Source organism: Camponotus floridanus, unplaced genomic scaffold (genome assembly GCF_003227725.1).
Source record: "Camponotus floridanus strain SB8 unplaced genomic scaffold, Cflo_v7.5 scaffold9, whole genome shotgun sequence".
Classification (NCBI taxonomy): Eukaryota; Metazoa; Arthropoda; class Insecta; order Hymenoptera; family Formicidae; genus Camponotus; species Camponotus floridanus.
Window position 1 is genome coordinate 3,597,350 of NW_020229860.1, and position 16,160 is coordinate 3,613,509.

At 37.1% G+C, this 16,160-nt stretch overlaps 1 protein-coding gene across 2 annotated transcripts in view; it reads left to right on the plus strand.

The window, feature by feature from the left end:
- LOC105255624 overlaps positions 1–16,160 on the plus strand; it is a 202,342-nt gene that overhangs the window by 177,823 nt on the left and 8,359 nt on the right. For both annotated transcript variants that reach the window (XM_020028903.2, XM_011265040.3), the window contains 5 exons: positions 4,331–4,459; positions 4,578–4,693; positions 5,025–5,244; positions 7,022–7,150; positions 13,291–13,409. In XM_020028903.2, coding sequence (XP_019884462.1) covers positions 4,331–4,459; positions 4,578–4,693; positions 5,025–5,244; positions 7,022–7,150; positions 13,291–13,409 — 713 coding nt within the window. The remainder of the gene's footprint in view (positions 1–4,330; positions 4,460–4,577; positions 4,694–5,024; positions 5,245–7,021; positions 7,151–13,290; positions 13,410–16,160) is intronic.

The following is a 16,160-nucleotide window of genomic DNA, read 5'->3' on the forward strand; positions in this document are numbered from 1 at the left end:
TGCAGATAAAAGCTGCACATGCTAACTTCATTATCATAGAAAGCGTAAAAATATATTTTTTGTATAATAAGAAACAGTTATAAATACTTAATGTGAAATACGGATAATAATAAAATAAATATTGAAAGAGATTTTTTTTTCAAAATGATAAGATCGCATCTCTTCTAAATAATACATATGTCGCAATAAATCGCCCACTGCGAATCTTAATTAAACCGGCGTGCTAATCTTTGTACTACATTTTCCTCCATGCACGATGATTAACGATGCAACAACGGCCTTTTTGACATTTAACTTCGCGCGCACCTGCCTTCTGTAACGTCATAGTAATTTATTCATGCCGTTACGGCGCCTTAATTATCCCGCGGAAGATAGAATTGCGAATCGTGGATATATCACGGTTCTTCGGTGGACGAAACCAGATCCACTTTTCTCTCGTCGCAATTCAATATGGCGGAAAGTCGCTGAAGAATCGTCACGACAGCGAGACGAGAACCCCCGCATAAAGATCGCTCTTTTCAGACCTGTCGCACTTTCTTCCTGCGGAAGTGGAATTACGGTCCGGCGCCTTTTCGACGATGTAATCTCAAGCAGATTAACATATACCCTGAATCTGTCTGCGCACCTTAGATTTCGCGCGAAGAAAGAACTCGAGGCGAATAGATTGTGGAGAGCAAGCTCGTGGAATGAATAAAACCAAGACGTCAGAGCAAGCTGCAAGAAACGGGTCCTGCGATTGCCGGGGTTTTTCGCTCGGTCGTCGTCATCCCCCATCGAAAGGGCGATCCGGATTGTATAATGAACCGCAAAGCTATTCCCTCAAAAGCATTTTCCGATCCCTCGACAATAAACTTGCCATCAGGTCACGGATATGCTTGTACATGTTTCGTATAATAATGATTTTTTCCAGACAGCACATATGTCTAAAAAAAACCGATAAAAATATCGTATCAGCTTTAGACATCTTTGAAATATCTATTAGCCTTTTTGTGCTGTCTAAATTTTTTATGCGAAATGTATTTATATTTCAAAGAAAATCGAAGAATCAATTTTTCGGAAAACTTGAAATAAAAAAGTGTGCAATATCTTTGATGTGATGTATTATATGTGTATAATTAAGAACATAATTAGGAAACATTCTTTTATATATATATATTCCTATTATTGCGTGAGATAATAAAAAATCATATGAATTTCTCCATCAGATTTTATGTATCTCTAATGTTGTTCATAATTAGAGACCACATTATGTTGCGCTCATTAACAGGAAGCAGAGCTGAATATAAGGTTACAAGTATTGCGGTCCTTTATACTAACGATAGTTCTAATTGATGCGCAAAAGGATAGTATTATCGACGATAGCGTTCTTTACATGTTCGTGACTGCGGCTACGTTTAATTAATAAAATCAACCTAATCGCCATAGAGCCTTTTTGCCGGCGGCTACATGAACATCTCACTATCTCCTACACTCGGATTTTGTCCCTTAATCACTTTATAATCAGTGGCGCTGAGAAGGCCAAGGCGAGCGGAAGCGGTTTTCAGTAAACCGCTATTATGTTTCCAAAGGCGTCGTTAATGAGGATAAAATATTTCGTGGAAACTTTATGCCCCTGAAAAACTTCCCTCCGTTCCTTCCATTTAAATCTTTGACCGAAATACCTTTTTTGTATAAATCGTGACTAAAAACGTACGTTGAAATCTCAAAAAATCGTAATGCTCTCGAGATTCTCCCGGGAGAAAAATGTGGGATAATGTTAAAAAAATGCCATTTTTCCGAAATATTGAAGGGTGCGCGAAATTCCGAAAACTCACAATATCGAAATGAAGGATGGTGAAATATCCCGAAAACATATGAGTGAATATGAGAGAATATTTATACGAATTGAAATGAAAAAAAAAAGAAAGATGAAAATTCAGGATTACACATTTTTGAGAGTTGGCAGATATTCATTCGATTTCAATATTGCAAAACTTTGCGCGCCCTCGAATAATTGCGCACAGAAACGATATTTCGGAACGATGAAGTTTCGCGACAATGTAATCACTGACGCGTTGTGTGCGTACTGTTTTTTTTTTTTTTCATTTCTCGTTTCCCTCGGATTTTGCGTGTATCCGTTTTGAATAGTCATGGGCATCGATGGCCTAAAAAATTATTTAGCGATTGTAACACTGGACGCGCGAGATATGCGAGGAGGACTGAGTTCGCAAACAAGAATATTTGCGCGACTGGAAAATCTGGTTTGCATAATGCAAACTCGCTTCGTTTATCTGGTGTTCGCGCCGGATGTGATACGAAGTGCCCATGCGAGTTTCGCGGAAAGGAGATCAACGCAGAGTGGGAAATTTTTAATTTACTCCAGTGGATTTGCGTTAAAACGCGCTTTATCTCAGGGACATTTTGTAACGTGTCGGAACATGACACACACGCACGCACACACATGCACACACAATAGTTCCGCTGTGGATGGAAGCCTATTCGCTTCTTCTTTTCTGCTCCACGATGGTTAGGGGCGACACGAGCCTCGCGCGAAATGAGGCTGGAGGAATCCGATTTTCTAGTGTTCAAACTGCTCGGGCGGAAAATGACGTACAGAACTATTTCCGCGGCAACGATCCGTTCCCGACCGACAGTTCCCCTTTTCCTTCTTTCCTTCCCTTTCCTTCTATCTTAATGGAAATAATTACGGTCTGTTCATTGTTCGCGCCATTCAAGGGGTAGGATCTAATTTATCGAAAGTGATGAGCTCGTGTGAAAAAGCGTTAAAAAAAAAAAGAGAAAAACGAGAAAAACGAAAAATTTTCAGTTTTAATACCGCCGCGGGAAACAGCATATGTATTGTAGAATAGAATAAAGACAGAAAAAAATTAAAAAAAAATGAATCAATTAAAATATATTTGATAAAATAAATTTGAAAAAACTTAAAAAGTCTATAAATGATTATGCACAGAGACACATAATGTAAGGATCATTAGATTAAACCCTGATTAAACTTAAGTGCTAATACAACGTATAATATGTTGTAATTAATTCATCACAATCCATGTTGCTCGTTAATGCGCATTGGGATAAGTTAACATAATCTGGAATAATGAGAGATGAAATAGCGAGATTTGAATAGTGTGGAATTTCATTTTAACTACAAAATTTAACTGGTAAAATCGAACTATGAGCAACAAAGTTTTCCCATTAATTTCTTCGTGCTCATACTTCGAAGTAATTAATTAGAATTATGAGAAAAGTTTTGTAAAGCACCTGTTACGTGTTTAGAGCAGCTTCTTCAGAATCTTAGCGAATACCATTCGAATATTTCAACATTGACATGCTCGCAGCACCTACTTAATTGTAATAATATCGCTGATGGACCAGAAAATATATTTTGGTTAATATTCAGTACGAAATTCATTTACATTTGTAGATTCAAATATATCTTAGAGAATTTTAAATGATTATCTCTTTTTATTTGATATTATATTCTTCCAAATAATATTAAATAGAATATTATGTAGATTAAATGTCAAAATGATAGTAAAATAGGCAAAAGAAAGAATGATCATTTTACTAAAATTTTTAATTTATGTAACATAATTGCACGCGATGCAAAAATTGAATAATATTTATTGAATAACATATACATTTTTAAATTTTAATTTTATCTCTTATATTTGTATCTTATAATATTTTAGTCTCTCTACTATATTTTATAATATTTGATTTTATAATGAATTAAGTATAACATCTCAGAATATTAAAAGCAACAAAGCAATCTTTACTTTAGAACTAGTCAATAGAGCATGACATAATGTTATCGGCGATAATTGTGGGGGAAGAGAGACTGCTTTTAATCACCGCTCGTCTATATACGGTAATCCGAAGGTACGGCCAATCTCCTCCAGGAAAGCCACGATGACCCCTAATTGGCCACATTATTAAAATCGCATTTTCGTGATCCCAGCTGCGAGGGATCGTCCCTGCCGAGGATCGTACAGGCGCGATGAAGTTTCCTCGTAAAATAAATCACGCCATCCCATCGCGGTAATTCGGCGCAGCCGCTCTTCGCCTTACCGGTAATATTGGATATTTTCTTAATGGCAAAACTTCCACGGCCTCCTCTCGAATCCAGTTCATCCTCGTGAATTCCCTGATAAATCGGTACATGATTCTCGACCGTTTCGATAGTCTCTCCTCCTCTCACGCCCTATCCATTTTTATTTTCCATCTCTCGTTTATATCGGTATTTATCCCGACAGAAGATGAAGAGAGTATCGAAGCCCTTAAACAGCCCCAAATATATAATCACATTATAAAGATACTTCTATTTTCGTTTCAGCCATTGTACCAGTGATTATATCGCTGTTTATTCCGGCCCGACCACGTCGAGTCCGTTGCTAAAGATGCTCTGCGGCAAGGAAAGAATAGCATTGATGTATGACGGTCAAGAACTTCTCGTCGAGTTTAGGTGAAAAATTATTTTTTTTTTATCAAAGCATGAAATATTGATCTATTGCAAACGTTTGGTTAATTTAAATATTTTTTTGTTTTTATACATCTATAAAAATATTTTTCTTATTTTACAGAACTGGTCCCGAAGTATCACCTTTCGATTACAACGGTTTTGTCGCGACACTGAATTTTATAGAAATGACGACGGAAGTTCCAACAACGATTGCTATTGACAGCATGAATAAAAGTCGTAAGAAATAATAATAATACATGTTACATATATTTTATATAATGCAAAAAAAATAATGTTCGTATCATCTAGCTAACATAAAAAAATAATTAGGATTAGAAATGTTTATACTGCGTAATCTCCGTAAACAAAATTTATTTTTATGTCTTTGCGAATTTTTGTTTTCATTTTAATTTTTCTGGAAAATAATTAAGAATTAAAAGTAGATTCTTGCATTATATTTAGAATTTTTAGAATCAATCTTTTGAATTTTTATCTCCATTTTAATTTTATATCATATATATGAAAAAAAAATTATTATTGAAGTTCACTCGATTATCTAATCTTCTAGTTGAAATGATGAAGTCCGGTTATAACAACCGTGACTTACATGATCATCGTAAGGACCAAGGTGCCATGATCAGCAGCTGCGATCTCGAAGTAAGTGGAGAGAAGGTACGGGCAGGTCACCATGATACCAGAGGCAAGCCAAAGTCCACGACATGCAGACTCGTGTTGCGTGGTCGCGCTTATGACACCGGACATGTCTCTTTAGCCAGTTACAACCTCAGGTAATCCTATTTTCACCCTTTACGAATTTCCAAGAAACCGTACATCGAAACGCTGCGATCGTGATTGGATCGGGCGAGAAACTGTGTATCTTCTACATCGATGTGTTCTACCAATCGCATCGTTCAAAGACCAGAGAAAATTACAGTCATCACGTAATGGCGAGCACGATGCACTGTACGGAATTACTTTTTGCGTTTATTTATTGATTGTTTTCGATCGCGTTTGCTAATCTTTACAAATTCACGACGATATACCGACGATCAGAATAGTTCAAAAAAGTCGGTTTATTCTATTGATTAATACAATACTTTTACATCCAATTCAACTGAGAAAATACAATACTTTTACATCTAACTCAACTGTTTTCTCCCACAACAAAATAAAAAAAAACAAATATTAAAATATTTAAGAATTTTCGAACGATAAAAATTTTGAGCTTGTATAAAGATAAAAATATTAATTTTCGATAAAGAAGAGTAAGTGAATATCTATTTTGGATAACGAGTTAAAATATTTAACTTGAGATGTTTTAAATCTCTTAAATAGCTCTAAATCGTTATTCATTTTTTTATTTTGCCTTAATGAAGGAATCAATTGAATAGGTATTATAAAGTTATAAATCATAACACGTCGATGCCTTAATAGAAATCCGAATATAGTGAAACGTCAGGATCTTTTAAGAAAATCTAAAATATTATTCAACATCTATGTGAGAAAGTTAGCTATTCCTCGATCGCGCCGTTACGTTTGCGCGGCGGGATCCTTATTTCACAGTTAGCGGTGGCTTGCGTAACTTATGGAAACGCGGAACCAGGGAGAAGCCGCCCCGAGGCTCGTCGCGGAAAGTAGCGTTAAATCACATGGGATGGCAAAAAGGAGAAAAGACACACAGTTTGCATTTCACGTTCGTATTCCGAGTATTTTCAATTATCATGCGAGACGCCGGCGACATGCGAAATGCGTAACCGCGTCTTACAAAGATTGTGTTTCGTATGCGCCAAGAGATAGAACACGCTTTGAGAAAGGAATGAAATCACCACTCTCGGAATCAATAACGATGACGATCTCGTATCTCTGACAACAATTTCGACATTGCCACTGTCTCCAAAACCGCTTACTATATATATAATATAAAATTTGATATAAGCTGAAGGTATGCTGCGCAAAATGGCGGATCTTTATTGAAGATAGTATGAATTTTAAACGGAATATTGTAAATCCGAGCGCCAGGTGAACCGAGAAAATATCTCGGAGTACGGGGAGAATATCGCTTCGTCTACCCGATCAACCACGTGTATATTTCTCTTCCTCTTTTACTCATTTTCATGCTGGTTGCACGAACGAGAGGGCGTAATAGCGATATTGATGTCGGATTTTCGCAGCTTTCCAGCTTCCTTGCTATGTCTCTGAGGCGATTAAAAGCAACAGAAACGTAGCGCGCGTTCCAACATTTCGGTTTACATTTGCAGATTATTTCGGAATAGCAAACACAACATGTTCAGCTTCTTCAAAATTAAAAAGAAAATTGAATGCAAATATCAATCAGTGCATTAAATCTGCTTTTTTAACAACTCGATAAAATTGATTCTAAAAAATTGCAAATATATTTATCTTGAAAATATATTAATTAAAAAAAAAATTCTTTGCGCAAGGATTTGCAATTGAAACATCGATGTTGAGTTTCTTTAATGTTGCTTTTTGTCGAACTTTTATGGCACGCGATTTATCATAAACTCTATTGATAAGTATAAATGCTCCCCATTATCGATTTTACAGTGCGCAGTCCTGTCAATCGGCGATCGAGATATTCGACGGTTCGCCAGAGATACTGGATACTGCCAACTCTTTGGAGAAGATCTGCAGCCCTGCGCAGTGGCTCCCGCGGGAACTCGCGGGCCAGGATAAGTAAGTGGATTCTCCCCATAGTTATTAGAGCAGTCATTAGAGAGATACTATCGTATACGGTTTATTGGTGATGCATTGTAATAGTGAGTTGGTAAATTTGGGGATTTCTCTCGGCAACTCGCAATGCGCGCAATGTGGCTTAAACCGGTAGAGAACTGGTTAAGTCTCCTTATAACCCGCGGCATCAAAATGGAGATTAGTCCTCTTAACCAAGATACAGGATACAAATCGCCTAGTGACGCAACAGTCCTACTAATGCGCTAATTCATGTACGAGTCTCGTTGCAAAATTTCGTTCACTCCGATGCTCTTAGGTCGACGTGAGACCGACGCATTTTTTTTCACAATGTATATACATATACTTTGAAATTTATTCATTATATACCTCGGACACGTATCTCCCGAGACAAGAACTGAATTGACGCGCGAAATAAGAATCAGTGCCTGTCATCATATTGAAGAGGAGCAGCAAGAGATCGTCGGTACGTAATCATAAAACAGCCCTGCCAGATCCATCATCCAAGAGCTAGGCGCGGTATGCAAAGCGATACCTCATACTCATCTCACCGGAAGTCAAAGTATGAAAGATGACTGCGCCAGACTCTCACACGCTGTGCATTCCGTGGTTACGAGGCCATTTATAGTGAGTACATATCCGAATGAAAAGATGTCACAGAATGCACAGAATGGTAGTTATCTGAAATCGTTCAGTCGTTGCCGCAGCATTACCAAAGTCCGGATGCAGTTATTCATGCGATATCTCGAAAGTGGCGCGTCCCTCGATTTTCTTCAATGAATGATTCTTTAACAAGAATCTTAGTGCGCTCAATTTTTTATTTTACTTATTTTTATCTTATTAACTTTTTAATCTTGCACATTAAAAGCCGAAGTTTATTAATTTCATTAAGAAACTTTCATATTTCTTATTTTTTTTAGATAATTACGAAAGTTCCATCAATTATCAATATTATATTTTTCTGCTCTATAAGCGGTATATTTTTTAATTCGATTTTAGATAAGCAACTTTGACCACAGAAATTGTGTCGAAATGTGTATTTTACAGACATAGTGCTCTCGCGAATCAATAACAGTACGGTTAAAGTTGTAACTATTTTATTTTTCCTCAGCTGTTTCCAGTTATATTTAATTCCACAATATTGTCACAAGACGCATATAAAAGAGCATAACAAAAATTTATAGCACAACTCTGGAACAGCTGGTCGGGCGTATGTACTTTTGCTCGTAACGTTCCTGTGATAGCGTGACTTTTACGATAGAAGAATCTTTTGATTACATCGTAAATTTTTTCGTTTGATTACGTAACTTTAAAAAATGCACGAGAAACACATATATCGAAAACATATTACGTGAGTATTAATATCATGCGAAAGCAACTGTTAATTAGTTAATTCAATTTCCGTTCGTTTTACACTGGTTTGCATTTTCGCTTAATTTTTCTATAAAATTGCGTAATGTTCTCAGCTAAAAATGTAATAACATATAATATAATACATATCATATAATAATTATTATCAAAATATGTTTGAATGTAATATACATATTTAACGAAGTCATCATGCTTTGTAGAGTTGTTTTACGAACCATTCTTTCGATGATATCTTAAAAATTTGATTCTGCGTAAAATTATACGACGAAAAACACGTAAACCGCGTAACTTTATGCTGTTCAATGTCACGTTACTTTCATTCAAAAGAAAATGGACTCTTTGTCGCGTACCGTTTATGTGATACAAATCCCTGTACACGACAAGGCTACTTTCCACCTTGAAACGCGTTTTATGAACATGGTTCTTTCGAACATCGTAAACATTTAATGCCGATCGATTTACTGGCGCGAATAATAATAAATGTGAGCACGAGCTGGGCGTTGATAGAATACCAGCTAATCCGTTTAATACCTCTCTCCCCTCTTTCATTGTAAAATTTATGGCTTGCAATGTTTGATAACAAAATGCTATCATACCAACCCGAATTAGGTGTCTATAAAATAAAAAAATTTTAAAAATTGAAGCTTGAAAAACAAATTCGAAAATAAATATTTATTTTGTAAAAAGAATGGTATGTAGTGGTAAGTAAAAATTTTACGTAAATAAAATTAATGAATATTACTAAAGCGAATTATTATTAAGTGAATATTAACAAAGCGAAATGATTAAAATAGTATATAAACTTATGAAATATTGAATTTATTAGAAATATTTGAGAATGTTTGATAAAAGATTTTTATATTTTATTCTATCTATGTTGTCGTCGTTATACGGTAAATTACTACAGCAGATATTTTTATTCGTCATACGTGCTTTTTGCAGTAAAGTCGAGATATCGATGTAAGAATGAGATGCTTGATAAAAATTCAAGAGAGGTAGAATAGAGGTCATATCAAATGAAAAACGTGACGAGAAAGATATTTGAAGGAAGATTTTTAGCCATACATATTGAGCAGCGACGTAGCACGTGAACAGAACGAATTGCATTCCGGAATTTTTAAAATCTCTCTTTAAATCCTTATTCCGACAATTATTCGATCAGATGTCACGACATCAGATGTCATGACATTCCTTTCTCCCATTTACCTCATGAAATTATGAAAAACGCCAGATGATATAAAATGTAACTCAGAACGTGCTCGCAAGTCTCTCTCGTAGCGAAAGATAATAAAAAACTACACGATTTTATAAAAATGAAGACACATTTGTACCTCTAAAAGAAATATTAAAGCTATCTCGTTTATTCGTATTCGCGATTTGTCCGTCTATGCAGGACAAGTTTGCCGGCAGGAACTTCGATGCCGAAGCCTCCAGAGACGAGATTGGCCAATCGGCCGTGGAAACAGACCGAGAGTCGAGTGACGACAAACAAAGGTATCACATGATTCCTCTCGAGGCTGGAAACCGGTGGTGATCCGCGAACCAGGATTCCGACCGACTGACCGAACCCAGAGAAAGAAGAAGAAAGAGGGAGATGAGTGCAAAGGGGACTTTCAAACGAGCGAGCGAGACGTCCTAGACGTCCTGCAACAGCCAACAGCCGCATGCATTATGCAAGTCGTGGGAAATGGACGGATGCGAAATGTCTGTCGCGCGGACTCTGCATCGGAGGTGAACTTGATGCGACCGGCGCAAAAAGAACGAGAACCGACCAACGAATGGTCCAACGAGTGATGCGCGAGTGGGCTAAGAGATTTCCCAGAAGAGATTTCGAAGCGCCATCGTCCCGGTCCAGTACCGATATGGACTACCGATCGATTCGCTCTGGTCCTTACTCTCTCTCTCTTTCGTTCCCTTCGAAACGAGTAAAAAGTCTGAAATATTGTGATACTCGCACATGTCTCGAATGCTGGGAAATCTCCAAGTGAATTCGAAGAATCAACTAGCCACGGAAGGAAGCTTTTCTATAGACTCTCGTGCAAGAATTTCATATTAAAGAATTAGCAAAACTCTTATAAATGTTAAATATTCAAAAGTATGTGTATGCATAGAAAAATATAAGCCGTCCGATTATTCTCATGAGATGCAAAATTTACTTCTGTGAACAACAATTACACATGATCAACATTCATTTGCTGGCTCGATGTTGAAGAAAACTAAAAGTCAAACACGCTATATCGTCGACCTTCCATTCGATCTCTTAAAACAGGAAGAATTGTTTTTTCTTTTCGGGAAAGAAGAAAACTATATTTATCATGCGCGCGTTTTGTCTTGCGCCACCTTGCTGACGCCATTCTGGCAGTTTTTAATCTATTTTAATTTCTAACGTTTGCCGCGCACCCCAGCCGGTCCCGAGACGATTTATGCTCGGCAGCAAGCAACAGCAGGCTCGACCGGATGCAGTACGTACGTACGTGCCTATGGGACCGCCGCGTGTTTTATGTCGACTAATCTCGTAAAAATTCATGCGAAATAACGCCCGTGCTTCATCCGCCCAGCACGTTCTCCACTCCCGTCGCCGCTCGCAGTCGAGCACGTATCCCGCCGAATTTCCGGTTTCCGCCTTCCGTCTTTCGCGATACTCCCGAAACGACATTAAGGCGATACCATATAAAACGAGATTACAAAGGTTCGCAGATTAGGACTTGGCGAAGCAAACTTTGAGTTTTGCCGTATAAAGACCATAGAATTACCATAGAAATACAAGAGAAATCTAGGATAACAATTTGGAATCTTCATTTAGAATTCGAGAATATAAATGTTGAGAATTGTATTCTTAATTTAACATTGTAGAGACAGAATTTAATAGGAAAAGCAGAGGCATATCTTGAGCATAATAGCAAAGTTAAGATCTAAAAACGATTGCATGCTAATGACACGGTTCTATCACGTTTTGTAAACGATACTTACTAAACAAAGGGATGAAAGGCTCTAATTGGCATTGCAATTATTCAAGTGAATTGCCTGGAGCACGCTCTATTTAATCTCTACCCGTGCATGGATACTGGATACACCGAGGATCAATCCGGAATAGCCATCAAGTAATTTAATCTTCATGCACGCCATATCCAACTAAAAGCCACCCCCTGTTGGGAGCAGCCAATGAACCGACACAGATCAATCGTATCGAGCCATCACTTTATCCAGCGCACTAATAAAGTAAACTATCATTTAAAGATTCCGTGATTTGTTTTGAAAATAATTATGCCAGCCTTTAATACAACTTAAATATGCCTTATATCTTATGAGCATCACATTGTGAAAAAAATTAATGCAATTCTAAAGAGGTCACGCATATTCTTGTAAAATATAATAATTTAAGATTTTCTGTCTATATTTTAAAAAATGATGAAATCAGTTTATTAAATTTGATATTATCTATTACTCTTTATAACATTTTATTGAACTATATTTAAAATTTTTTCTTGTCAAGTCGCGATCGTCTTTTAACATTTTTATTTCCATTTGTAACAGTTTCATTTTTATGTTTTTTTAGTTGTATAGAAAAAAAACATCAACCAATAAATTTTGTGTTTTGGCAAAACATATCTCGAAGAGATATGATTCACTTCCAATGGATAGTCTCGATAAATTTATCTAAAGAAGCGTCAAACGTCACTAACTTTGAATAATGTCAGATCGTTCGTCATGCGGAAAAGTTGCTGCGGTGTTAGAAAGTCGACGACGTAGCTCCGAGCACTCATTCGGGCGACAAAGGGCCGGTCCTCCTCCCGCGATACCACAGGGTGGCGAAGAAAAGGGCTCCGATTTATCTTGCAAAACTAACTCATAGGCAATTCTCGCGCCGGCGGACTATCGGGAGGCGGATCCCAAGACGTCCATTTACAACTTTGCCCGGAGAAAATAGAGTCTTACGTGCAAGATTTACATCCCGCTTTGTCTCGGGTTCTCGTGCAACTTCCGGCGGAGCACCCTTTCGCGCCCTTTCGTGCGCGTCGCTTTGCTCTCGTCTGCTCTTCTCTCTCTTCGCGAGATAATGGTGAATTAATAATTCGCGTCGAAGTTTCCACGTGTCCTAAATTCATCTCCGGTGAAAAATGTCATGAATCCTGCATGGTATATATGCGAATATAACGTACATACAAACGGAAATCGGATCAATCATTATTCATAATACTGTTCCGGCAAATGCAATTTGTTCCTTTATAAATTGTATATGATCGAGAGGCAAAACCATTTAGTTATCTCGACTGTGTCATTAATTCATAAGATAAATTTTATATATCTGAAATAAGAATTCACGATCTTTTCATGATCAAAAAGCTACTTAATTATATATTTTATTTATTTATTTATATGACAGCAAAATAAATCCTTTTAGTATAAAATAAAAATAAATATAATAATAATCAACATTTGTAAACTTTTCTTCATTAAACCGACCATGGTTTATTATAAACTAAAGTTAGGTCTCGATAGATATTCAAGTATCGACGCACTTGATGCAAAATGTATCCGAGCAAGTATTTAAATACTGACCAATATCTGTCTCAATAATATATAAATATATACTATAATAGAAAATATATACTATTGTCATTTGATTTATATCAACTTTCGATCTAAAAAACGAGCGGAAACCACTTTCGCGCGAAAACGTGAAAAATCTTCGGCGCATCGACAGCGGAAGTTTAAAACGAGCGTAAATGACATTCTTTTAATTCTTCTTCCAGGTCCGTCGAGCCAAAGCGTTACTCGTCCAATGGCCGAGACATGACGGTGGTTTTAAGGCGCGCCTCAAACAGCCCCACTGACGAGGAGTATATGGAGGTCTCGTACTACTTTCATGACGGTGAGTGCGTACGCACCCTCGTGTCGTATCGTAAAAAAAAAAGCGTCGTCAGATGAGAACGAACGTACCGCGGTTCGTCGCGCGGATCCGGAGCAAAATAAACGGCCACATGTCAGAAATTGGATTATGACATGCGCCGTCGCCGCGCAATCAAGTTCCCTGCGTGTAAGCGCCGCGAAATCGCGAAAAACCTCGTCAACTTTTTCGCACCGTGCTCTATCGCCCTCGGCGCAACTCTTTTATTTTTTTCTCTTTTTTTTTCGCGAGTTACGAGCGCAATCGCGTTCTTTACGCGCTTCCGAGAAAAGCTTCTTAGTTTTATGTCTCCGAGTGAAAGTTTAGAAAAGAGAATAAAATTTATCCTATAATGTGATGTTTCTCAGACTTTCTTCTCGAGCTGAAAGTCTCTCTTGAAAAATCGCATTTTGTAGTATTTTAATAGACAATACGTTTTATTTTCACTTAATAATGCGTAATTTTATGAATAATAATCATTTTATCCAACATCTGATTATTTATAAAACATGACAAATTCTGCCGAGTGCTCGATTATTATGGCAATAATCAGCATTATTCTCATAATCGGTGCAATTTGCGACCACTACCGTCTTCAGATCGATTCAAAATCGAGTTTTTGGCCGGAACTTTTCGAGTGATAAATCGCAGCGCATCAAAACCACCAATTACGAGTAACTAATTACCGTAAATACGGCCTGGCATATCGATGTCACAGTCTCGGTTCCCTTTTAATCGGATGAACATAGGCACGTCCAGACGGTAATCTTGAAATTCGCTTGGCACTCAGCCGAGGATTCTGGTTAGTTGCCGGAGGACACATTCGCAATATCGACGTGTCCGTATCCGCAAAAACAGCGGCCGTGCTTAATCCCGTTTCAAAGATTAGATTTAACCCCGATTAAGTAGCTACGACCTTTCCTTGGCCAGGCAATTCCAGAGATTAAAATGAGACTCCGAGTGTATTACGCGCTCATATCAGGTTACCCTTAATTAATTGCGGTCGGATAATTCGCTCTTGCGACTGTTATGGCTACTTTGTAAACTAAAGCCAGGGATTATTACAAAGGAGCTCAGAAAGCGAGATCAGAACATCATATTTAAATTCTAGGCTAAAATAATGGATTTACTATAATTTTTCACATAAAAACTTCTTAGGTAATTTTTTACAAATAATTAATTAAATGTGTCTGAAAGATATATTGCTAATTTTTCACGGTTTAACTTTAATTGTTTACAATGGAATATAATAAAATAATGATTTGTTTTTTCTGTTTCGTTACAATTTTCTAATGTATTATTTGTGAAAATTTAAATTTTTGCTTTATTTATCTATAATTTTTCTCTCATAAATTTTTAAGCGTCACGTTTCATTGAATTTGAAAATTGATTATTCATAAGCGCAAACAATTTTCAATAGTGCACGAAATGCAAACTAAAACCGGATTATCACAATACAGAATTAGCACGAATAAAATAGAATTTTAGTAGAACAAAACACAAAACGCGGATTGAATTTTAATATCGATGAGATTTTAAACATCGATCGAATTTTACGAGGCGCATCGTATCGACTATGAAATTCGCATTTCGACGGATTTTTTAAATGGCTATCGGCAATACCGTCTGGTATCCATTCCGAATTACAACAATCGTACAAGCGAACAACACTCAAATCCAATCACGAGTCATTATAAAAAAGAGATGTAAATGACAAGAATCAAAAGTCATGCCCAATGACAAACTACTGATGGGACGCTGATTGACGAGAACGACCGTGCCACTGGTCGACGTTATTACGTTTACACGTGTTACACATGTTACGCGCGTTTATACCGCCATATCTCTCTGTGCTCGCAGCGATCGATGAGGGAATTCTGAGCGTTTCAAATCTTAAATAAAATTGTTGTATTTATAAATGGGAAGGTAAAACGCACGCCGAATGTCGCATTCGAATCAATCATGGCTTCGCTAGTTTTTCATTTCGTGTTCATAATGGCGTTCCTGCACGGATTTTCCATTACTTTTTTACAGAGAACATCTCTCTCTCTTTCTCCCTCTCTCTTCTTTTTTTATTTCTTTTTCTCTCGACGACCATCGAATACGAAGATCGAACGTTTTCGATCTCTCGGAATTCTGGAGCCTACCTTATCTCGCGCCGGGTACTATTCGGTGGAACATAAAACTTTATGCGATCCGTGGAGACCGATCTTCTTATGGAAAAGGGTCGAATTCAACCGGGCGATCCCGAAATTGCGGCGAATGATCATGCGAAATTGCCGTGTAAGAAACGAAATGAGCAAATTCAGTCTTGCCACGAGCTTTGGCTTGAAATAAAAGTGCTCATAGGATGTTTATTCATCTTTAACTCACTGATGTATATATATTTCGCGCTGTCAGAAACTATCTTGCGGAAAAATTAAGCTAAAAGGCGTAAAGGAAAGAGATAGACAGTTACGAGAGTCTCGCGAGAATTCCACGAGCGTAGTACGATAAAACGGAAAGATATCTTATATACATTCGAGATCATTTTGGTAATTTTCTCAATTGAGATCTGCGAGTAGATGCACAACATGATTACTTCATTATTATATATTGTACGTTTCTTGTGTTTCATTTGCTAAAGTAATAATAATTTAATAACGATTATTGTAAAAACAGAATTTTTTTATGAAATAATAGAGAAGAGAGAATCAAAGATACCGTGTTTGCGTATAGATGGAAATTTTCTTTCAG